Here is a 25482-nt window from a genome sequence, read left to right on the forward strand (position 1 = left end):
CACCTACAAGCTGGAAGCTCAACATCTACAAGCTGGAAGCTTAACATCTACAAGCTGGAAGCTCAACATCTACAAGCTGGAAGCTCCACGTCTACAAGCTGGAAGCTCAACATCTACAAGCGGGAAGCTCAACATCTACAAGCTGGAAGCTCAACATCTACAAGCTGGAAGCTCAACATCTACAAGCTGGAAGCTCAACACCTACAAGCGGGAAGCTCAACATCTACAAGGTGGAAGCTCGACGTCTCAAGCAGAAGCTCTCGGTCTTACGAGTCAAACGCGTGGTCGGAGACCCGAGTGAGGGATCGACCCTTCGTAGCAGTAACTCGCTGTCGTCTGGCAAAGGAGAAGTTGCCCCTTTGTGTTACGGTGTTACAAATAAAAGTGTTGCCTCTAAAAGAAACGTCTGTGACTCTGCTGGACCCACTACAATAAGAATACAAATTTATTTGTAAAAATAATATACGAAAAGACTTGTTCACCGTTCCAAATATTAAACTTTATTTCACACAAGTCAGTAAAGTTTATACCTAAATATCCAATTATTAAACAGCAATTAACAACATGCTTAAATATAAATATTAATAGTATTGACATGCCGAGGCATATTTAGGGATGGCATCGTAGTGTGTATTTTTATTCTTATGTAGACTCAAAGTGTTAAGGAAATAAAGTCAAATAAACATCTATTTTAATTCTAATCAGCTTTCATAGACAAGCTGTGTTGAATACCTTAGCTAAGTTCGTGCTATAGGGACAGCTTTTCGCCCCGTCTGAACTGATAAAGCCACCGCACTACTTGTTAGATGGTACACATGAAGACAATAATACCTCTTGGGGTTTTTTTGTTTGTTCAATGTCTAAGAACTGACAGGAAATATTAGACACAGCATTAAGTTACCGACATTTCACGATTGTTTCGCTGTGTGCTCAACAGTCAGCGTCCTTTCCTGTGCATTTGCGCCGATATGGTATCGTTACGGAAAAATAGCGTAGGCCGCAGAAAACCACAAGTTTAAACCGCATAGAAATGTGTCAAATGCACACAGCCATGTGTGTGCATGACGGGAAGGAAATTGCTGATGGGGTTTGTTGTTGTTGTTGCATGTGCACAATGGCTGTGTGCTGTTTACACATTTTTTGTGTGCCTTGCTTGAAACTGATGTCACACACTCTGAATGTTACCATTTAAAGTGACGCACGCTTTGCATTTAATTAGTGTTTGAAACATGACCAGACCGGGGGTCGACAAACCAAAATTATTAAGAAGAGACATTTTAGTTGTCGGATTCGGTAAACAAAAAAAACCCTAAATATTTTAAGAGCAGCAATGCACTGTGGTGATTGCGAGACGGCAGTTAATAAAATAACGTCTCGAAACGGCCCTGAAAGAGCCGCGTGCGGCTCCGGAACCCTGAACATGACGATCACAAGATGCGAGACAGCGCCAGTAGGAGGAGTGCACAAGCAATGGGTGTCGTGGCCGGCCATGGGCAGAGGTCGCAAACGGGTTTTGATTCCTTACCCGTACCCGGCCGCACCAGGGTCGCAAACGGGTACCCGTACCCGGCCGTACTCGTACCCTACCCGTACCCGACCGGTACGGGTAGGGTACGGGTATCGGGTACCTGATTGCGACCTCTGGGATGAAGCCATGTTGCAGGCGCGGGTGGGTTGATTCTAGGGACTTGAATTGTGAGAAGAGATAATCCGTTGGGAAATGAGTGACAAACAGTTACTCACCAGTGACTCACGGTCTACCCGTACCCGTACCCGGCCGCACCAGGGTCGCAAACAGGTACCCGTACCCGGCCGGGTACGGGTAGCCGGGTATCGGGTAGGGTACGGGTATCGGGTTCCCGGTTGCGACCTCTGGCCATGGGGCCGTGGTGGAATGAATTCAATGGGGGGGGGGGGGGGGGACGGAGAGGGTCCCCTTGTCAATTTCCCACTCTTTTCGTAGCCCGGTGCGTGGGGCAGTTGCACCGCCTGCACACCACGACAGTCACGCCACTGCGAGTCGTGTAGAGCGTGGAACAGAGCGCTGAATGGCGGACTCGTTAGCAACGGGCTCCTTGTGTGGTAGGGGAGATATCCAAAATTAACTTTCGGTGTTTTTCGATTTAAAGCTTTCGTGACTGCAGGGATTCATCTTCTTGGTTCTTTCGGTAAAGTCACGTAGAAGGGAAATAATAAAATAATAAAAATAAAACATAATAAAATAATTCTCACGACGTTTCGGCCACAACGCAAGCAGCCATCCTCAGGTGAAGAACAGGTCTGTCGGAAAGACAGCGTCTGAATGAAACACCACCAGGCTTGGCAGCGTATATTTAAGCTGAGTTGGAGGGGGAAGAGCGCCTTGACAAAATAATTTACATATCAAGAGGTGTTTGTATCGATGGGACTATTTAACCTCAAGCTTGGTTGAACCACAAGCATGTGTGGTTAATGCAAACTTGATGCCTTGCAAATAGGCTGTGTCTCTTTGGTGTTTGAACATTTCAACACCTCCCGTATTATTGCCAGAAAAGGGTTAAAGGCTATTCTTTTTTCATCGATAGGTGTTTGTGTATCAGGGTGATGGCATCAGGGAATTGGGATGGTTAACAAACCACAAAGTTTCATTATGAAATGGCATATCATTCTCTGGAGTTGTTAAACGAAATGCCGCACACATGATTGTACGACCGTCGAAAAAAAGTTTGTCATTTATATCAATGTTATTTTATAAACTAACGTAGGTACACAGTACTTGCCCGGGTCAAGGGTCGGGTTAGTCAATACTGTAGTAAAACCGAAAGTATCGTTTCAAAACGTCAACATCTCCACCGTATTATAAGTGACTATTTAAGTTTCAGTCTAGCTGTTGTAAACATGGACATATCAATTTTTTTTCTCAGCCTCATATCATTATCCTTGAGGTCGGTACCTCAACGCACAAAGGCAAAGATCCTTCCACGTGGCCTTTTTAGGCTGGGCAAGTGCTGTTCGAGAGCACGTATGAAAGCCGCCACGATGCCCAAGCCGCCTTTGTCTCTCCAGTGCCGATGTTTTACACCAGGTACCTACTTAAGGCTGAATCGACTGAGCGGTGGGGGTGGTGGGGGAGGCTCAACATCGGCTTCGATGTGAGCCTTCACTCGCCGGCGATTTTAGCCGTGGCCACCAAATGAACCTGGGGTCGTGCGCTTTCATTACGCCGCGCAGTGCCAACCACCGTGCCACCCCTCCCCATCGGCGTGGCCAAAGTCACACGCGCGCACCCACGCCCACGAGCGTCGGTGCAACGATGCCAGCGTCCGAGACAGCATCCAGCGTCACTTTGGCTTTAGGAGCGGGGGACAACGCAAAATTGAACACGCACAGCCCCGCTGTCATTACACTGCATCACGATGGTCCCCCCCTCCCGCGTCCCCCCGCCCACTCGCCGCCCCCCCCCCCAACCCCCGCCATGTCATGGGGGCTGTTTGACCACTTTTCGCCACGCTTGGTCAGTGCGGGTCGGTGAAGGTGAGCCCGGCGTAGAAGTACAGCAACGATGCGGATTTTGTTGCTCCACTAACCCTCCGCCGCCCACCACCAACGCATCGTCCTCGCAAAACCCATGGCATCCTGTTTGTGCACGGTGGTGGTCGCCCACCCGTGCACTGTGCGCCCCCCCACCCCACCAAAACACCCAAGCTCGATCTCGCGAGACCCGCGAGGTCGCGCGGTGCTGTCTCGTAGGCCGGCGTCACAGTGCTTCCGATGACACCCACCCGCCCGCGCGTCGATGACCACGCGCGGTACGGCACCGCCGGCGGCAGACGGGAGAGCTGTACGCTCGTGCCCGCTTAGGCCTCGTCAAAGTGCTCGCGCACATTGGTCGACGACGAAGCTTGCCGTCACCTACCTTTGCTATCGATGTTAACTACCTCGCCTGGCATACAGGAGGTCGTGGATTCGATCCCGACCCCTGATGCCTGCTGCTGTATATTTGGAGTTTGCGCACCTCTCTCTCTCTCCCCGTGGTCGCGTGGATTTTCCTCCGGGTCCTCCGGTTTTTCGCTCCACATTTAGCATCGACGTGCGTTCAAGAGTATTCGGTGAGCTGTCATTTGTGATGGCCAGGTCGCTTCTGAAAAATGAGCTAGAGAGCTCAGTTGGGCCTTGCCTGGTAAAATTACAAAAATATTCAATAGTTCACCTGCAGAAAGCAGTCTCTCCTCCTCCCCATGTTCTTCCTTTGCTTCCTCGATCACAACCAAGGGGACGGCGCCTATTGTAACGTGTGCGGCGCGGACGACCCCGCTCCCCTGCGCTACCCCGTCGCGGCGGCAACGGCAAACGAGAAGCGCTCGAGAGAAGGCGAGTTTCACAGCCGCACCTCGTTCCCGATCACCCGGTAGCGGATGAGGAAGTACGGGTAGCACTGGTCGCTGTCGAATATGGCGAAGATGCTCGGCTTGCCCGCGTTGTCCACGCACGAGTCGTACAGGTCGCTGGCCAGGTCGTCGGGACACAGCGCCGGCGGCCTGCGCAGGCCCGGCTGCCCGACGGCGTGCCGCCCGACCAGCGCCTTGGCGATGAAGACGTAGCGGTCCCCGGCGTGTCCCGCGCGCCCCGCGTAGCCGTGCGAGAAGCTGGCGGCCGTGGCGAAGTAGCTGCCGTTGCCGTAGACGGCGGCATTCTTGCCCGAGAGGCGCGGGTCGAAGTTGTGCTTGCAGATGGCGGGCACCGTGTCGGCCGTCGTGCCGTGGAACAGGTTCAGCTCGAGCTCGCGCTCGGGCATCTGCGGCAGCTTGCGCAGCATGAACGCCTTCTTCCTGCGGGGAGGCGCGGGGGGAGCGACACGGGATGAGGCGGCGCACGGCGGCGGGTTCAGACGGGCGGACGAGTTTCGCGGAGGTCACTGATCGAGCTTTGGTTTAATTCAGATTAGTGACGCTCGCAGGGCAGGTGCCAAGGGAGGTGCTCGGGCAGTGCTGCAGTGGTAGGCAAAGCATCACCGGCGTGGTGACAGAACACGGCGTCAATGACGACCCGGGTGCTGCTGCGGGGTCCACTTTCTGCCCCGCCTCCTCCCCCCCCCCGTCTCTCTCCCCCTCTACTGCCGAGGCCTACTATATAACCTCGTACCACGGCAGATCTCTCGCCTAATTCAGCAGTTTTTTTTGCTGTGGTTGTCCCACCTGATGACGATTGCTTGCGTTGCGATCGAAACGTCGTGATCTATTATTTTCCTACCCACGTGACTTTACCAAAAGAACCAAAGGGTATGGATTCCTGCAGTCACGAAAACTTCAAATCAAGAATGACGAACGTGTTGACGAGAAACAATTCCACGTTCCCAATGCGCCGCTGCTGTCGACGCGAGCGTCAACCCGGACGAACCCGAGCCGCCGCGCGTGTCTGCGGTGCCGCGCGTGTCACCTGCAATACTTCTCCCACAGGAAGGGGTTCTGCACGCGCTCGATGCTCAGCACGAGCGCCTTGGTCTCCGACACGGTCTGGTGGAAGAGGCGGTACGCGGCCCGGTACGCCCGCTCGGCCGGCTCCAGGGTCACGCGCACGAAGTCCGCGCCGGGATCCATGGGCACCCAGGTCGAGGGCTGCGAGCATCCGGCAGCGTCCGGCCAGCCGGGATACGGCGGTGCGGCGCCAGCGGAGGGGCTGAGGAGGCGACAACGCGTGGGATAACACCGCTCGTCGTTAGCGGGAGGGTCTCTTCGTTATTTAAAACATAAAACTATTTTGTATTAAATAACTTTTTTTTGGTTCTAGATTTGCAGCTTTCGTGACTGCAAGGATTCACACTCTTAGGTTTTTTCGGTAAAGTCACGTAGGTAAAAATAAATAATGAAAGTAAAAATAATAGAGGTAAAATTATAAATCACGACGTTTCGGAGGCAACACAAGTCTCCGTCATCAGGTGGGACCGTCACAGCCTAAATTTACTGTATCAAGTGAGGCAAAATTCCAAGAGACAAGCTCTTAAATACAAGTTAAGGGGGGAGGAGGGGGAGGGTTCTTTCGATAAAGTCACGTAGGTAGAAAAATAATAGATCACGACGTTTCGATCGCAACACAAGCAATCGTCCGCCTGATGAAGATTGCTTCGTCCGCCTGATGACGATTGCTTGCGTTGCGATCGAAATGTCGTGATCTATTATTTTTTCTACCTACGTGACTTTACGGAAAGACATTGGGACGCTGTCTTTCCAACAGCTCTGTTTCTTCACCTGAGGACGGCTGCTTGTGTTGTGGCCGAAACGTCGAGAGAATTTTTTATTTTATTATGTTATATTATTATTATTTTATTATTTCCCTTCTACGTGACTTTACCGAAAGAACCAAGAAGACAAAGAGTAACTGTTCAACTATTTACTAGGTAAGGCCCACTGAGCTATATATATATCTATAGGAATTTTTTCAGAAGCGACCTGGACATCACAAATGATGGCTTGACTAAGTGGCTCATCGTGGCGTGGAAATTTACAGCAGCCAGATACTCTGGACGCGTGATGTTGATTCTAAATGTGGAGGGGGGAAACCGGAGGGCCCTGGAGAAAAATCCACGAGACCACGGGGGAGAGAGAAATGAAAGCTCCAAATATACAGCAGGCGTCAGGGTCGGGATCGAACCTACGACCTCCTGTAGACCAGGCGAGGTCGTTAGCATTTCTCCACCGTATCGTTTGATTGCGGCGATATGGCCGCTTAGACAATAACAACAATAATCGTAAGAACGGAGACAATTCAGTGCGTTTGGTATTGGCGCGAACAATTCTCACAGCCCAAGCAAGCCTGTCGGCACGACGGAAGAAGGCGAGTGCTGCTGTTGCTGCTGCTGCTACCGATATTTCTCCGGACACAGCGCGTGGATCGTTCCACATCACAGTAGTGGCGGGAGGGGGCGACCTTGCTCCGCGTAATCCCAGATTGGAGTCGTTCGCGGCGGTGTAAAATTTGGACATTCGAGAAGTTTTGCGGAGGTTACCGATCGAGCTTTGATTGAATTCAGATTGGTGACGCTCGCAGGGCAGGCGCCAGGGCAGTGCTGCCGTGGTGGGCCCTGCATCACCATAGCGGCGAGATGTTAACTACCTCGCCTGATATACAGGAGGACGTGGACATTTGAGAATTTCGCGGAGGTTACCGATCGAGCTTTGGTTTGGAGCGTGACGTCGCAACGGGCTGCTCGTTTTATAATTTGAACGACATCAGGGCGGGGTATTTAATGCCCACTGTAAAGAAAGGCGGCATGTACAGCTGGGCCCCAAAGTGAGAGGGCCAGGAGGTATGCGGTCAACAATGCTTGACTCAGGGAGGAGGACGCCCCTGCCATGCATAGTCCCATGGGATGTTGGCTATCAACAAGGCAAGTCCTATGACTAATAGGATTGATCACCCTGTCGCTGGCCGCCTTTGGGCAGGGTGTATAGTGTGAAAGGCCGAAACACCCTAGGAACCAAAGGTACACTACTGACGATGCGCTCCCCAAATTTCACCAGGCTCACTGTTCATGAACTCTTGGAAGTGCTTGCACAAAGGATAGTAACAACTCATCCTGTGTTCTTGGAATCTAACGGTCATCGCTCCCGTAGTGATAACCAGCGCGGCCTGCCAGAGTTGAACCGGGATACATTGGAGATACAATCGAGATACAATCGAGATACAATCGAGATACAGTGTAGATACTATGGAGATACCATAAGAAATACAATATGCAGTTGAGATACAATAGAGATACAATAGCGTTAGTGTAGGTACAATGAAGATACAATATAAATGCAATGGAGATACAGTGTAGATACAATGGAGTTACAATATAAATACAATGGAGATACAACTGAATGCTTCTTGTCTAAAGAACATTGTTCCACCTACGATGTCTGCGCTGGCGACTTCCCCTGCTCTAACCCACTCTGAGACTTTACTCCCAGGCACATCGCTCGCATCGGAATGCAGAGAGTTTGTTGCGTTCGCGATGATGTCTCAAGCCCATAATCAACGTTTTTGGGTTTAGATCGCGTTATTTATAAATGTGTCGTAACCCTCCACCACCCGACACGGCCAATCTGTAAAAAAGTGTCACGTTGACAAAAGACAAATTAGTTCACTGCTTTAGCCCACCGGTGTGTTGAAGCGCGAAACCACAACATTTACAATTTGAGTACGACGTTTCGCTGGTAATTGCATCCATTTATAAATAACGCGATCTAAACCCAAAAACGTTGATTATGAATAATATTGGTCGCGAAAGCCTGCCACGTGTTAAACTGATGTCTCAAGCGTCTAAACGAGACAGCGCGGCAGGACACTGTACAAATAGGGGAAATGAGGCCTCGAACGACAGTTTGAATAACAGGGGGTCAATAAATTTTTTCACGTGTTTATACCATCTCATTTGGTATGTTTTATTAGTATATCGGTACAGTTTACGTTCGCTCCGTCAGCCTGGATCATTGTGTTCGCTCCATTGGCCTGAATCGGCAAATTTATTTATCGTGGAGAAATCCGATGAGCCGTGAAGCTCTTCATCACAAACTCTTGGCGTACAATGGCGCGTTAAGACTTGTCAATGCGTCCAGCGCGCGTGATGTCCATCGCACGGAATACCAACGAGTGTGAGAAAAAATAATTTCGGTCGACGGCTCCGATGCGTACGTTACAACGATCCCTTTGAAGCAGCGGTCCTTTTGAACCGTGGGTGCATCACGCACTCCCTGCCCCGAGCCGAGACTACCCCAACCTCGGCCGGTCGGGCGGAGTAGCCTCCCCTAGCCTCCCGGGTCCCCCTTTAAATACCCCCGGGGGCATGACGTCACCGTCCCCCAAGGGCCGCCTGACGTCACGTTCTGTGACGCCCACCACGTGACGTCACTCGCTACTGCCCTACACAAGTATAACTACTTTAAATTTCGATTTAAAGCTTTCGTGACTGCAGGGATTCATCTTCTTGGTTCTTTCGGTAAAGTTACGTAGGAGGGAAGTAATAAAATAATAAAAATAAAAACATGATTTTTATTATTGTATTACTTCCCTTCTACGTGACTTTACCGAAAGAACCAAGAAGATATAACTACTTTGTTTCATCAAACTCTGTGTATGTATTAACGTTATAAACTAACAAAAATACGATTGAGAACCAATGGAGTGCAAGGCTACAGCGAAGGTAAACAAACCGAGGCTTTAGAAGTTGCACACAAGGCTTGCTGCTGCTGCTGCAACGGCTGTCACGTGGCTGTCACGTGGCAGGCGTGGCATGCGTGCCAGCAGTCGGCAGCAGAACTTGCCAAGTCAGGCGGGCTGACTTTCGGAAAGCTCAGAGGGATTTCGGTTCATGACCCCAGCTTATCTCACACCCCCCCCCCCCCGACAACAACATCACCAGCAGCAGAAGCACCATACGTAGGGCTGAACGATTTGGGGGGAAATATCTAATTGCGATTTTTCTGACAGATATCGCGATTTGATTTGCGATTACATTTTTTTAAGTCAAGCTTCAGTTCAATATTTATTGTGTAATAGATTTAAAACATGCGATGGAGCATTAGCACATGACACCATCAAATATGAACTGCTCTATATATTGTAATGCAAGGATGAGAACTTAAAAGATATTAATTGCTTCCAACAAGTATTTATGAAAATGTTTAATTGAAATAGAACACTCAAACATGGAACAATTGTTAAGTTAAATAAGTAAAGTTCTAATAATAAATAATAAAACAATTCCAATAAGAAAGTAGTAGGACTTTTCGAGTCGCAAAAAAATTGCAGCCTTTGCGATTTGCTAATCACATTGTTTCAATTGCGATTTCGATTTGAAATCGATTGAACGTTCAGCCCTACACCATAACACCTCCCTGCCCTGCGGCTAGCGGACAGCACCCAGCCCTTTGCGTCCCCTGCGATGCCCCTGCCAATCATCAGCAGCCATGGTCAATCCACTGCTGGATGAAGGCTTCCCCAAGCTGCTGCCAACTCACGATACCGCAACGAAATAATCCAATCCACTGCGCGCCTGCGTACGAGCTGATTTCACCGCTCCGTCTCCTGGGTGGACGTCATCTTGGACACGTTCCGATCATAGGTTGCCACTCGCGTTACTTTTCTTGAGCATCGGACACCATCGCCCCTAACGACGTGCACTCTTTGTATTTTTTCGGATCGGCATTTTCCGTCGATATTTTTTCCAGACATCGCCAGTCGAACGGACACTTGCGGACAAGCAGGGGCTTGGGATAAAGGGGAGATGTTAACTAGCTGTGCAGGAGATCCTCAGGGTTGCTATCGAACCCAGATCCTTGGTTCGATCCCGACCCTGACGCCTGTACATTTTAAGTTTGCATGTTCAGGTCCTCCAGTTGTTTTTCCCTCCACACTTGGAAACATGTGTTTAGAGTATTTGGCTGCTATAAATTTCCACGTCAAATGGCCTATCGTTTGTGGCCAGGTCGCTTCTGAAAAAGAGCGATACAGCTCAGCGGTGCCTTACCTGGTAAAATAATAATAATTATTTAAAAACATGTGTGCGAACTTACGCGTCGCAATGCTGCGTCACCGCCAGGGACGACACGAACTCCGGGCGCATCCTCATCAGGGGCCACTGGCCCAGGTTGAAGATTCCAGCTGCCACGGAACTGGTGACGATGCTGGTAGACGTCTACAAAAAGAAACAAAGAAACAATGCACCACCACCCCAAAGGAAAAGCCACGGTGTCAGAAAAGAAACTTTGCTTTTTTTCTCTCCGTCTACTTCAACAAAAGAGAAGCGATTTGCAGATATCTCTCTTTCAGGCAGCTGCAGAAGCAGAAGTGAAATCGTTTGTCGGAGGGTAAAAACGAAACGATACAACTACCTGCGTACGAACGGAACATATTTAATTTCTGTTGTTACCCACGCGCACGCACGTGCACGCTTGTCCATTCGTACCGCGATCACAGGATATGGATGGAACGGTGGCGCAGTGGTTATCACGTTGAATCCCCTCGTTAACCGCTCCCACCTCTGCCCTCCTAACCGCCACCACAACTACATCACCACTTTTAATAACCCCACTCTGTACTTCAACCACTATCATCTTAAGCAGAATTTTATGATTATTGTAAAGCACCTTCGGCGCTATGTAAATCTATATAAGATAAGATCCCGTCAGTTCGATACCCGGCCGCGGCTAACCTCTATGGGCCAGTGAAACGTGAAACGTCCAGCCATTTCAATAACCCCGCACAGGCCAGCGCGGTGAAGTAAGGTCAAACATCCCCCGTGGCCAGCACAGTGCGGGTAGACCTTCATCCACGAGTGAATTGACAAAGTGCTGTAAATGTTAACGTGTATTTATACTGTTAATGGACCGTAGTGATGGGTTTTTTCGGTCTGTATTTGCCGTGGCAAAGTGAGTGAAATTGACACGGGCCCTGATTTCAGGGAATTAAATAAACGAAACTAAACATATTTTTTTTTATTTTACCAGGCAAGGCCCACTGAGCTATATCGTTCTTTTTTTCAGAAACGACCTGGCATCAAATGATAACTCAACGAACTGGTTTATCACGTGGACATTTATAGCAGTCAAATACTATAAACGCACGTTCATTCTAAATGTGCAGGAGAAAAATCCACGCGACCACAGGGAGAGAGACACGCAAACTTCGAATATACAGCAGGCGTCGGCGTCGGGATCGAACCCACGACCTCCCGTATACCAGGCGAGGTAGTGAACATCTCGCTACCCTGGCGCCTCGCTTGTCCAATTTCATCCCCTTGCCTCCACAGCCCTGCGGCATCAGCCCCTCCGGCCTGTGGGCCCCAACGCCGCTGCACGGCCTGCGCACCCGACAGCTAAGCCTCTGCCCACGTGCTTCATGGAGGGTGCTTCAAAAACGTGTCGACACTTACATTTCGATTTAAAGCTTTCGTGACTGCAGGGATTCATCTTCTTGGTTCTTTCGGTAAAGTCACGTAGAAGGGAAATAATATAATAATAAAAATAAAACATAATAAAATTATAATATAATAATAATTTTATTATGTTTTATTTTTATCATTTTTATCATAATAAAATTATAATATAATAATTATTTTATTATGTTTTATTTTTATCATTTTATTATTTCCCTTCTACGTGACCTTACCGAAAGAACCAAGAAGATGTCTACACTTCTATGGGACTAGTTTTTAAATGAAAAAAGAACTAATACAATGCAACATGATAACAAATGCATGTTGATAGCTTTAAAGAGTCAAAGAGTCTCCCACTTGTTCGCAAATTCTCGGAAGTGTGAACATTTTTTGAAGCACCTCGTATTTCCAGGGCTGCACACATTTGGCGGCTTATCTCCTGGTCTTGCTGCTGCTGCTGCTCTTATTGTTGTGGCTGAGTGGTAGCGTAGCGGTTAGTGCCTCGTGCCACGAACCCGGCGACCCGAGTTCGATTCCCGCTCACGGCCAGCGCCGGTGACGATTATCTGAACCGGTCATTGACCTCCCCTAGGTCGACTCAGCCTCCAAAAGAGTACCTGGTACGTTATGCAAAACTTTGCCGATGGGGAGACTAAGATGGCCAGGCATGGTGCTGTCCACACACCCTCTCATGTGCCGTGCCATGCCGGCCTTCATAGGTGCTCGATAACAGCACTTGTCCCTAGAGTTTGTCAAGGCTACACGGGGGGTCTTTGTCTTTGCTGTTGGGTGTTGCTGCTGCTGCCGGTACTGTAGCGTTGCCAGGTGTGGTGCTTGGGTGCCTCACCTCGTCGAGCCGGAGCCAGCGGTTCTGGTCCCTGCGGTAGAAACGGCAGGGGTAGGGCCTGAAACGCGAGCTCTCAAGGCGCCGGGCGAGCAATTTGTCTCCAGAAGGATTCCTCGCCTCCATGGTGGCGAAGTCCAGAGGCAGAATCCCATTCCTGGAGCCAGCCACGCACACAGATTCCAACATTTAGATTTTCATGTTTATTTACTTCCTACCGACCAGCAACTTTTGCAGCCCCTTCGGGAACATCGACCGCATCGGAACGTCAGCAGCAGGCCGATGCGCGTAAGAAGTTCAACACTGGGATTTGTGCGCACAGCGTTGGTGTACGGTGTTTTTTCTGCAATATTTTGCTGTCTTTAATTGGATTTTCTGTTTGCACTCAGTCACGTATTCACTTTAGGATGTTTTTTTGTTCATGTTTTTGTTTTTTGTTTGTTGCGGTTGCACCCGATTCAAGAGCCGAATGGCTCACAGGGCTATACCTAATAAATGAACTTGAACTTGAACATACATACATGAATGGAAAATTAAGGACAAGTCACAGTGGTGAGATTGTGGCCATGTAACAAAAACTCTGGGCCATCGAGTAAACCCACTGTGTTCTGCGCTCCTTCAGCAGAGGAGGAACAGCAAAGCTACACGAACTCTCTCTCCTCAAGCCCTCTCGTCATATGCTAGCAGAACCCGACATTGTCATTTATCTCATGATAATTGTATTTATCTGGCGCACTAACTGCGTGAAAGTCACGTGCAAAAGCATTTGCTAAATTTAAAAAAAATGTCCTGAATATATTATCGCTCATAATATCGGTGTTTTTGGGTTAGATCGCGTAAATATAAATGCGTCGTTAAACCCGTCACCACTCGACACAGCCAATTAGTAAGGTTTTGGCATAACCGAAACATAACATTTCAAAATAGAATGTTTAAAAAAAACATTTTTATGATAGAATATAGTATTGTCATCAGTATGATATAAGTATACCAAGTTTGCAGTCGATACCACATTGGGAAGTGTGTTAAAATTGAGTTACAAGATTTGAGGATACAACAACAACAGACAGAGTGAGTTAAATGAAAGCGTGTAAAGATGTGAACACGTGCGATGCGACGCGCGTTAAACATCTGAGCACATTTGTGTCCCCGGTAAGAGGCCTCACCGAGTCTCGTGGCTCTCTCTAGGAGGGTTCCTGCCAAGGCATTTCGTTTTGTGGGAGGGGGCAACGATTCTTATGCTTTTCCCAATAAATACAATTGAGAGTACAGTAACTTTCTATTTCAAATTCAACAAATTCGGATACATTTAAATGTATAATTTTTTTTCTCTTCTTGGTTCTTTCGGTAAAGTCACGTAGAAGGGAAATAATAAAATAATAAAAATAAAACAATAAAATAATTATCACGACGTTTCGGCCACAACGCAAGCAGCCGTCCTCAGGTGAAGAACAGGTCTGTCGGAAAGACAGCGTCTGAATGACACTGTCTTGTGGCCGATACGTCGTGAGAATTATTTAGTTTTATTTTATTATTTTATTATTTCCCTTCTACGTGACTTTACCGAAAGAACCAAGAAGATGAATCCCTGCAGTCGCGAAAGCTTTAAATCAAAATGTATATTTTTTATTCAACGTCAAATTATATAGTTAGGCTTGGTAACGTTAATAATTTACAGCTCTTTGTCAACCTACTGCTGGATGAGGGCATCTTCAACCCCGTTTGACCATACTTCACCACGCTGGTAAGTGCGGGTTGGCGATGGGGGGGAGGGAGATGTGGGATCAGGATTGGTTCACATCTCACTCGCCCCTGATGTTGGCCGTGGCCGTGAGTCAAACTCAGGTGGCCAGGTTCACAGCAAAAACGACCGCGCCACCACTCCACCCAACATGCAACACTAACTTAGCGAACGCTTTGGGCAAACACGCGTTATCGTATATTAAGGACTGTTTGCCTTAAAACACGAGTTGAGAAATTCTGTAAACATCTTGAGACTCGGTGACACTGAACTGGATACATTTTTGACAGCAGCAGCACAATATCGTGTGCATAATATGTGTGAGAATGGCAATGTCACCCTGTCTTACAATGCTTGCTAACTTTCCCGTTCAATTTTAATGATTACAAAGGGCATTATTGCTAATATAGTTTTTTGGGGTGAGATCGCGTAAACATAACTGCGTCGTTAAACCCGCCACCACCCGACACAGCCAATTAGTAATGTGTGTGACGTAAACAGAACGTGCGAATTCGTTACTAGTGTAATAAAACACTTCGACGACGAACGTTGACTCGTGTCTTTCTTTCTTTATATCTGTGTCGGCTGAACAACAGCTCCACGCTCCTTCTCGTATATAAACCGTTCCGTTCTTGTTGGTTCTTTCGGTAAAGTCACGTGGAAGGGAAGTAATAAAATAATAAAAATAAAACATAATAAAATAATTATGTCTGTCTCCCCGACAGACCTGGTCTTCACCTGAGGACGGCCGCTTTCGTTGTGGCCGAAACGTCGTGAGAATGATTTTATTATGTTTAATTTTAATTATTTTATTACTTCCCTTCTACGTGACTTTACCGAAAGAACCAAGAAGATGAATCCCTGCAGTCACGAAAGCTTTACATCGAAATTCGTTCCGTTCTTCAAGCAGTCAACCCTCGGACCGCCACGTGGCCGCTGGCGTTCTGAAGGCGCGAGACGTGACCCCGCTTACAGACTTCCACACTGACCTTGAGCCTCTTTCTGCTTCCCCTTATAACCCCTCCACGTGGAGTCAAGCCCCGCCTCCAGACACGCCCCGCCTCTAGACACGCCCCCTTCAGAACCTTCCCGACGGTTCCCCGCGAGCACCCTTAAGCTCCGCCCCTGAACTTTGGCCCAGATGATCCCACTTCAAAGTTCAAAGTTCATTTATTTGGTGTAGCCCTGTGAGCCATTCGGCTCTTGAATCGGGTGCAACCGCAACAAACAACAAACAAAAACATGAACAAGAAAACATCTTAAAGTGACTATATGCAAACAGAAAATCCAAGAAAAGACAGCAAAATATTGCAAAAAAAGCACCGTACACCAACCCTGTGCAAATATCCCAGTGGGATGCAAGTCAAACAACAACAACCACAAGACAACTTAGATTAAGGCCATCAGTCTAACTCTGTACTACAACAAACAAACATGGCCAAACCAAAAAAACTTTTCGAAAATCACCAAAATAAAGCCATAAAAGCAATGAAACAGTGGTCATAGGAACTGTGACCGAATTTTCACAATAAACGACGTCAACAACACGTACTACCAAACACTTGACTTGACTGGCTTATGGCTGATACAGCGGAGCCTATCCATCCGGGCGGCGACCGTCGGTGTACTCTCTTAATACACTAGTACAGCACTAACCGGTGTGTTGGAGAGTACATCCACAACATTTACAATCGGAGGACGACAGTTCGCCGGTACTTACAACTGGTCCAACACCAATGGGGACTAGGCTCTAAAGAAAGCCGTCTCGGGTGTGGACCAATCAACTTCAAGGACAGTGCATATCATTATCATTATCAGAGTTGCTTCTTTTTGTTTGCTTTTTTGACTACTTCTGTTGTGGTTATTGCAAACATGATGCCTTGAATAAAGGCGTCAGTTTTGTACCAGTTTAAAAGGGTAAAAACCTACTACTACTTACAACTAGCTTCATCAGGCGACAGCCAGATCTTACTCATTGGCTGTGTCGGGTGGTGGCGGGTTTAACGACACATTTACATATTGACGCGATTAACCCCCCCCCCCCCCCAAAACCTCCTGTATTATGAATGATATTGGTCGCGAAAGCCTACGTGTTGAACTGGCAATATTGCTTTCAAATATATAAATAGATACGTCCAGTCGGTTTGTCCCCCAAACGCCACTAATATCTATGCCACTGTCCTGAGATGAAGAATCTATTTGGAAATCTCGCAGAGCATTGCGACACGCCCGCGATAAAAAAAAACGATCCGCGGACGCAGATATCACAGAATTACTTCCGATGTCCCTTCCGAGTAATCTCTTACGGCTATTTATACTTTAAGACAATGCCCTATTATTAGTATCATCAATGGGTGTTATTCTCATCGATAAACTTACAACAACACACGCGCTCTTGTCGATGAGATCAGAACGGCCCTAGAGACTCAGAGAGTCTATTTGCAGGGAGTCGGCAAACAAGACAACAAGAAGAGCAAATCTTGACTTAAAGCTTTCGTGACTGCAGGAATTCATATTGTTTGGGTCTTTCGGTAAAGTCACGACGTAGATAGGTTCAAATTAATACAAATAAAATAGACAAAAACCACGACGCTTCGATCGCATCACAAGCGATCTGATGGCGATCGCTTGTGTTGTGATCGAAACGTCGTGGTTTTTGTTTATTTTTTTATTAATTTGAACCTACGTCGTTACTTTCCCGAACGACCCAAACAACAAGGAGAAGAGCAATTTCTTTGCGAATTCAGTCGTAAAAAAAACCAACTCAACAATATTTCAAGAGTAGCGATGCGCGCAAACGCGAGACGTTGAAATCCTTAATCGCAAAACACGAGACCGCGCTCCTTAATAAAGTCACGAAACAGTGCCATCCCCACGTTGCCCTGCTCGAGACGCTGCATAGATAGCGCATTGGGTCTCCCCTTCCCCTCCCTCCCCTCCCTCTCTCCGTGCCGCCGCCGCCTCTGTAGGCTGGCGTCTCACGCCGCGCGCGAGACACTCACTCGGTGCGCAGCTGCGCTGAGTCGTTTTCGGGGTTGCAGAAAACTCGCTCGAGGAGCTCCTGCGCGCGAGCCGGGATGCTCTCCCAAGCCGCGCCCGGCCTCCGCATCTGCCAGTGGTAGGGCAGCGCTCCGATCTCCGCAAGACCCGACCACAAGTCCTCGACTGCGCCCGAGCCGGCGCGTCCTGCGTCTGCGCTGCCACCTTCGTCATCGTCACCGCCGCCGTTAGCTCCGGCAAAAGGGCTGGCACCTGCATCACCACCATCATCATCACCAGCAGCAGCAGCAGCAAGAGCAGCAGCGGCAGCCTCCAGCCCGTGCGCGTCGTGTGCGTGGGGTGGTGCCTTGCGACTCGTGTGGGTCATCTCGAAGCTGGGCGGATCACGGAGAGAATTCTCGGAAACGCTTTCTGAGAACCGCGCCAGGGCCGCCAATCTGAGCAGCCCCTGGGCGGCTCGCCTCGCGTTCGCCCTCGGGTGCGACGACCTCGCCGTCGGCACGGGGGGCGGCGGTGCCGCGGTTGGTGCTGCCGCGAAACGTCGGGCACGCGCGCTCGGTCTCTTCCTCGCTGCGAGCTCCGCGCTGCGGGCTCGGAGCGCGAGGCGGCGCGCGGATGGAGTCGGCGTTGCTGTGTCCGCGCCGAGGTTCTGAGCTCGCATTATCTGTGCACGGCTCAAGCCGACCCGATGTTGGAATTCCTCGACAAAACGCCTGTGGCTCCCGGTACCTTTCACGCCGATGAGTCGGGTGTCACTCAGCTGTCACCGCGAGTTAATCGATGTGTCTTTTAATGACGGTGCGTGGTGGACTAAAATGATTAAGTTATACGCTTTAAATGTATCTTGAGGCTTCGAGCAGTAAGGTGTATTGTCCGTTATTCACACACACGAGTGTGTGAACAAATACACACGGTGAGCTTGTGCTATGTTACCGAGTTGAAATGTAAACCCTCGGCGTGTTTAACCACCTCGCAGAACGCGTGAGGTCGGCGCTGAGTCGCGTTCAGGTTGCTCTGTGGCGTGCCTCGGAGGGGCCTGCCGCATTTTAAAGTCGACGGGAGCAGGTGGAGGGGACGATTGCTGCCACAACGACAAACGCATCATCATCATCATCATCAAAAGCGGCAAGTGGACTTCATCACGCGGGCGTGGTGATGCGAAACTCGTGGCGTGTGACAGTCTCCGTGGAGGTGGCGGGGTGGGTTGGTGGGCGGGTCGGGGTTTGCGGGCGCAAAGAGCCATTGGCTGCATCGCCGCGGTTATTCATCGCGGGGCAGAGCGGAGCGAGCGAAGGCACCACCCACCCCCCGCCACACGAGACGAAGCCGCTGAGCATTCAGTCCACCCCAGCAGTGGCGCCGTGCTGCGACACCGCGCTCCAGAGGTGGGACAAAGTCATTGTTATGCAAGTCCAAGTCGAGTCTGAAGTCATCAAATTCATGACTCGAGTCTGACTCGAGTCCAAGTCACATGACTCGAGTCCACATCTCAGAGGTGGGACAAAGTCATTGTTATGCAAGTCCAAGTCGAGTCTGAAGTCATCAAATTCATGACTCGAGTCTGACTCGAGTCCAAGTCACATGACTCGAGTCCACACCTCAGAGGTGGGACAAAGTCATTGTTATGCAAGTCCAAGTCGAGTCTGAAGTCATCAAATTCATGACTCGAGTCTGACTCGAGTCCAAGTCACATGACTCGAGTCCACATCTCAGAGGTGGGACAAAGTCATTGTTATGCAAGTCCAAGTCGAGTCTGAAGTCATCAAATTCATGACTCGAGTCTGACTCGAGTCCAAGTCACATGACTCGAGTCCACACCTCTGCCGCGCTCACACGGCCAACGGAGCGATCATCGCCGTTCGACGCCGTCGATGACAATGATGACCGCACGATTTTCGTGCTGGGGTTTTCGTTTTCGTTTCGTTTGTTGGCCGCGGCGGGTTGTTTAACCACGGGGTTGTTTGGCCAGAGTTTTTTTTTTACTCTGCTGCAGGTCAATACGCAGTGCTTCAAAAAAAATACGTGAACACTTCAGATAATACTCGTAGTTCTTTCGGTAAAGTCACGTAGGTAAAAAAATGAAATTAAAATTAATAAAATAAAACAATAAAATCACGACGTTTCGGAGGCAACACAAGTCTCCGTCATCAGGTGGGACAGTCACAGCCAGATTTGCTGGGACCGTCACAGCCAGATTTGCTGCATCAAGTGATGCAGCAAATCTGGCTGTGACGGTCCCACCTGATGACGGAGACTTGTGTTACCTCCGAAACGTCGTAATTTCATTTTTTTACCTACGTGACTTTACCGAAAAAACTAAGAGTATGAATCCTTGCAGTCACGAAAGCTTCAAATCTAGAACTTCAGATAATCGTCACCGGTGTTGGCCCTGAGCGGGCAATCGAACTCGGGTCACCGGGTTCGTAGCACGGGGCACTAACCGCTACGCTACCGCTCAGCAGCAACGAGAGCAGCAGCAGCAGCAAGCCTCAAGGCCAGGAGATAAGCCGCCCAATGTGTGCAGCCCTGGGAATACGGGGTGCTTCAAAAAGATGTGAACACTTCTGAGAACTTGCAACAACGCAACGAGGAGTGTCCATCCGGGCTTTGAGGACCACCGGGAGAAGATTCGAGGCGCGCGTTGACAACGATGGCGAACAAGTTGGAGACTCTTTGACTTCTTGAAGCTATTAACATAATTCTAGATTTGAAGCTTTCGTGACTGCAATGATTCATACTCTTAGGTTTTTTCGGTAAAGTCACGTAGGTAAAAAATATAAATAAGTAATACAAATAATAGAAATAATAGAAGTAAAATAATAAATCACGACGTTTCGGAGGCAACACAAGTCTCCGTCATCAGGTGGAACCGTCACAGCTAAATTTACTGTATTAAGTGAGGAAAAATCCAAGAGACAAGCCCTTAACATACATTTTTTAAATAATGCTACAGTGTATTTATCCGTTCTTTTGTCCATTAAAAACAATAGTCCCGTATGAGTGTTAACATTTTTGTTAAGCACCCTATACTTCGATTGTAAATGTTGTGGCTTGGCTCTCCAACACACAACCGGTGTGCTGTACTAGTAACGAATTGGCACGTTCTGTTTACGTGACAACCCTTACTAATTGGCTGTGTCGGGTGGTGGCGGGTATAACGACACATTTATATATTTACGCGATCTAACCCAACAAAAACCCTATATTATGGATGATATCGGTCGCGACAGCCTGCTACGTGTTCGACTGGTCAATGCCGGTTGGTGATGGGGTGGGGGCGGAGAGGTTAAGATCTATTAACGATCTTCAGATGTAAAACTAAAACATTGTTTATCCTTACCAGGTAAGGCCTACTGAGATATGTAGCTCTTTTCCAGAAGCGACCCGGCCACAAATGATGGCTCAACTTAGTGGCTTATCATGTGGAAATGTATAGCAGCCAAATAATCTAAAGCGCACGTTGATTCTAAATGTGGAGGGGAAAACCGGAAAAAAATATTTTACGCGATCACGGGGAGAGAGACACGCAAACTACAAACATACAGGCAATTGGGGGTCGGAATGGAACCCACGACCTCCTGTACACCAGGCGAGGTAGTTAACATCTCCTAGCCACCGTGATGATGATGAGAGAGAGAGACACCACAAACTCCCAAATCAACAGCAGCAGGCGTCGGGCTCGAACCCACGACCTCATGTGCACCAGGCGAGGTAGTTAACATCTCCTAGCCACCGTGATGATGATGAGAGAGAGAGAGAGGCAGCGCAAACTCCCAAATCAACAGCAGCAGGCGTCGGGCTCGAACCCACGACCTCATGTGCACCAGGCGAGGTAGTCAACATCTCCTAGCCACCGTGATGATGATGAGAGAGAGAGACACGCAAACTCCAAATCAACAGCAGCAGGCGTCGGGCTCGAATCCACGACCTCCTGTGCACCAGGCGAGGTAGATAACATCTCCTAGCCACCGTGATGATGATGAGTGAGAGAGACACCACAAACTCCCAAATCAACAGCAGCAGGCGTCAGGGTCGAACCCACGACCTCCTGTACACCAGGCGAGGTAGTTAACATCTCCTAGCCACCGTGATGATGATGAGAGAGAGACACCGCAAACTCCCAAATCAACAGCAGCAGGCGTCGGGCTCGAACCCACGACCTCCTGTACACCAGGCGAGGTAGTTAACGTCTCCTAGCCACCGTGATGATGATGAGAGAGAGAAAGAGACAGCGCAAACTCCCAAATCAACAGCAGCAGGCGTCAGGGTCGAACCCACGACCTCCTGTACACCAGGCGAGGTAGTTAACGTCTCCTAGCCACCGTGATGATGATGAGAGAGAGACACCGCAAACTCCCAAATCAACAGCAGCAGGCGTCAGGGTCGAACCCACGACCTCCTGTGCACCAGGCGAGGTAGTTAACATCTCCTAGCCACCGTGATGATGATGAGAGAGAAACGCCGCAAACTCCCAAATCAACAGCAGCAGGCGTCGGGCTCGAACCCACGACCTCCTGTGCACCAGGCGAGGTAGTTAACATCTCCTAGCCACCGTGATGATGATGAGAGAGAGACACCGCAAACTCCCAAATCAACAGCAGCAGGCGTCGGGCTCAAACCCACGACCTCCTGTGCACCAGGCGAGGTAGTTAACATCTCCTAGCCACCGCGGCGCCGTCACTCGCCACCGATGGGAGAGCTGTGGCTCGGAAACGACGAGTGATACATCGACGACACGAAGTTGCGTGTCTGCACGAGATGTATGCACGGTGATTCATACGACTGCCAGGGGTGTTACGCAATATGTCATTGACGTCACTTTCGCGTGAACGTTTGAGCAGCGTGCAATGTATTATTCATATGTGTGACGCATTAAAACAATTGCAGTTCAGAAAACGAATAATGCGCTAGTCCCGTGTGCCTGTGTGTGAGTGTTATGTAGCCGTGCGTGCGTGTGTGGCGCGAATGTGATGATTACACTTCACGTAATTGCCTCAAAGTGCACCTAGCCTGGCACAAGCGCCCTAGTGACGTCATCGCCACTGATGTGATTATTACGATTGCTGAGCACAGGGTTAATGGCCCAATACGTTAAGCGGCCAGCAACAAGCAGCAGCAATATTGAAACTGTGCATTTCCAAGAGAAAAGGGTCAACGCGTTTCTTGCATTTGGGAAACGTTCTAAAGAGCAGTGGGAGGCAAGATGCAGAAAGAGACGTGTGGTGAGTGAGTGGGTGGGTGGTGATTTGCAGTTTGGTGAGTGAGTGGATGAGTGTGTTGTTGTTTAACACAGGGTGGTGAGTGAGTGGGTGAGTGTGTGGTGACCTGCAGTGTGGTGAGTGGGTGAGTGTGTTGTTGTGACCTTCAGTGTGGTGAGTGAGTGGGTGAGAGAGTGTGGTGAGTGAGTGGTTGTTTAACACAAACACAGTGTGGTGGTTTAACACAGTGTGGTGAGTGAGTGGGTGAGTGGGTGAGTGAGTGAGTGAGTGGGTGAGTGGGTGGGTGAGTGAGTGAGTGGTTGTTTAACACAGTGTGGTGAGTGAGTGGGTGAGTGAGTGGATGAGTGAGTGAGTGGGTGAGTGAGTGATTGTTTAACACAGTGTGGTGAGTGAGTGGTTGTTTATCACAAACACAGTGTGGTGGTTTAACACAGTGTGATGAGTGAGTGGGTGAGTGGGTGAGTGAGTGAGTGAGTGGGTGAGTGGGTGAGTGAGTGGATGAGTGAGTGGGTGAGTGAGTGAGTGGGTGAGTGGGTGAGTGAGTGGGTGAGTGAGTGATTGTTTAACACAGTGTGATGAGTGAGTGGGTGAGTGAGTGGGTGAGTGAGTGGGTGAGTGAGTAAGTGGGTGAGTGGGTGAGTGAGTGGGTGAGTGAGTGATTGTTTAACACAATGTGGTGAGTGAGTGGTTGTTTAACACAGTGTGTGGATGAGACGAGACAGTCCATGTCTGCTAGATTGAGTCCTCAACATGGGTGGAGGAATCAACGAGTAAACTTCACTGGGACGCTATTTACCATGGCAGTAGCGATAGACGAGTGACTAGGAGACGATTGTGTTTGTCATTTATCCGGGAACGCCGGTTCCTTCACACCTAAAAAAGAAACACTCGTCATCACCGTCGGCCGTGATCTCTCTACTGCTGAATGACGTTCTCCCCCACACCAAATCGATCACGTGAATTGTTTGACCCACACTTCACCAATCGATCACGTGTGGGTTGGTGGGACCGATCTTGATTTGAAGCTTTCGTGACTGCAGGAATCCATACTCTTTGGTTCTTTCGGTAAAGTCACGTAGGTAGAAAATAAAATAAATCACGACGTTTCGGGCGCAACACAAGCGTCCGTCATCACTCGCCGCTCGTGTTAGCAATGGCTGGTATTCGAATTTGTGAAACCCGTTCATATTGCAGTGCGCTTACAACTGCGCAAACAGCTCCACTCGTACTATATATCCAGCAGTAGTTTGATCACGGCTGCTGCTTCTGCTGCTGCTGATGATGATCGAATGTTGAATTTAATATATTATTATCTCCAGGGTATGTTACTTCCTTCCCCGTCAAATGTTCTGATGCGGACGTAAAGATCCGGTGACATCGTTTCTTTAAAAAAGTCCACAAATGATCGTAATTACCCCATGAACTAGAACAATGAAATAATCGTAACGTAAATTATCGAGGCACGCGTGACTATTGCGAACGTTCCCAGCGCAGCAAGAGTCGTTCTCGTCCGGTGGAAATCAACGAGCGGAGATTTGCACGTCAGAGAGTAAAAAGTGATATTAAAAAAGCACTTTTTTTTAAAACACGCTTTTATGAAATGTACTCCATGACTCCATGAAGTGGCCCCGAAGCTTGCCATAACGTAAGGGGCCGTGGTCAATTATAGCCAACGTGAGTTTACCGTGGACAATTAGACCCAAGCCGAAACATAACGTATAAAAAAGATTGTTTACAAAAAAAAATCATTTGTTTATGATAGAATATAGTATTGTCATGAGTATGACATGAGTATACCAAGTTTGCAGTCGATACCACATTGGGAAGTGGGTTAAAATCGAGTTACAAGATTTGAGGATACAACAACAACAGACAGAGTGAGTTAAGAGAAATCGTGTAAATAACAAGCGCCCGAGAGGAATGTAGCGAGAGGGCGCGTGGAGCTCTGAGCTCGGGTCGCGTTGCACGAGCGAGGCATCGTGAAATCCCACTCCGCTTCCACTCCGTCCTAGAGTTCTAGATTTGAAGTTTTGGTGACTGCAAGGATTCATACTCTCTGATTTTTTCGGTAAAGTCACGTAGGTTAAAAATTAAAATAAATTAAATCACGACGTTTCGGGCGCAACACAAGCGCCCTTCCTCAGTCACACTTAGGCGGTTGTGCTTTCGCTAAGTTGTCCCCACCCGAGGAAGGACGCTTGTGTTGCGCCGGAAACGTCGTGATTTTATTAATTTTTATTTTTTACCTACGTGACTTTACCGAAAAAAACAAATAGTACCGTCCTTTAGTCTTGACCGCCGAGCACCACCTCTTGACGTGTCCTGCACGAGCCCAATTTGCGGCAGTCGATGTGATGTGGTTATCGGGCGCGACTTCTCTAAATCGGTGAGTCAGTAGAAAAACGAGCGTGGTGGGGGGCAGGGGGTGTCTGATGGGCAAAGCTGCGAGTTGGGGCCCCCTTGACAACCACCGCGTGAGATAAGTTTTCAACAACAGTGTCGAAGAACGAAAACTTATTTCAAACGCGGTTTCAATGTTTTTTTTGGTGTTGCGAAAATACTTTCATTAACGTGCACGCGTTGTTCTATTTGTATTTAATCAGAGCGGTCACGTTTGGCTTCCGCAAATCGCTCAAATCAAACATTGGGGCCCCCCCACCTGATCGTTTCCCACATCCCCCATGAGCCGATGATGTAAAGTTACTTCGCGAATGTCTATTTCAGTCCATCGGTGTCATAATTCCACGCGTGCGTCTCTCTCTCCATCTCTCGCCATGCTTTAATT

At 48.8% G+C, this 25482-nt stretch overlaps 1 protein-coding gene across 3 annotated transcripts; it reads right to left on the reverse strand.

The window, feature by feature from the left end:
- Positions 1-465: 465 nt before the first annotated feature.
- On the reverse strand, positions 466-19188 carry LOC133351224 (protein mono-ADP-ribosyltransferase TIPARP-like). Of its 3 annotated transcripts, none has more exons than XM_061566302.1 (6): positions 18448-19186; positions 17481-17730; positions 12741-12894; positions 10533-10654; positions 5416-5655; positions 466-4808 (listed from the first exon to the last, which is right to left on the reverse strand). In XM_061566302.1, the coding sequence occupies exons 1-6, from the start codon at positions 18728-18730 to the stop codon at positions 4358-4360; spliced, it is 1500 nt and encodes a 499-aa protein (XP_061422286.1). In that variant the 5' UTR covers positions 18731-19186; the 3' UTR covers positions 466-4357. The 3 variants fall into 3 exon arrangements, with proteins under 3 accessions (XP_061422286.1, XP_061422287.1, XP_061422285.1); XM_061566303.1 differs by having other exon boundaries at positions 18412-19182; XM_061566301.1 differs by having other exon boundaries at positions 17481-19188.
- Between the last annotated feature and the right edge of the window lie 6294 nt (positions 19189-25482).

Source organism: Lethenteron reissneri, chromosome 36, assembly GCF_015708825.2.
Source record: "Lethenteron reissneri isolate LAM-NWPU_2019-01 chromosome 36, ASM1570882v1, whole genome shotgun sequence".
Classification (NCBI taxonomy): Eukaryota; Metazoa; Chordata; class Hyperoartia; order Petromyzontiformes; family Petromyzontidae; genus Lethenteron; species Lethenteron reissneri.

Bases quoted from the DNA above. Each gene is read 5' to 3' on its own strand.
- LOC133351224 (XM_061566301.1), bottom strand. From the start codon at position 18,139: ATGCGAGCTCAGAACCTCGGCGCGGACACAGCAACGCCGACTCCATCC. The intron at 12,895-17,480 runs GTGAGTGTCTCG...GGCTGGCTCCAG, and splicing joins TCAGCGCAGCTGCGCACCGA to GAATGGGATTCTGCCTCTGG. The intron at 5,656-10,532 runs GTAAGTTCGCAC...TCGCCTCCTCAG, and splicing joins GTGACGCAGCATTGCGACGC to CCCCTCCGCTGGCGCCGCAC.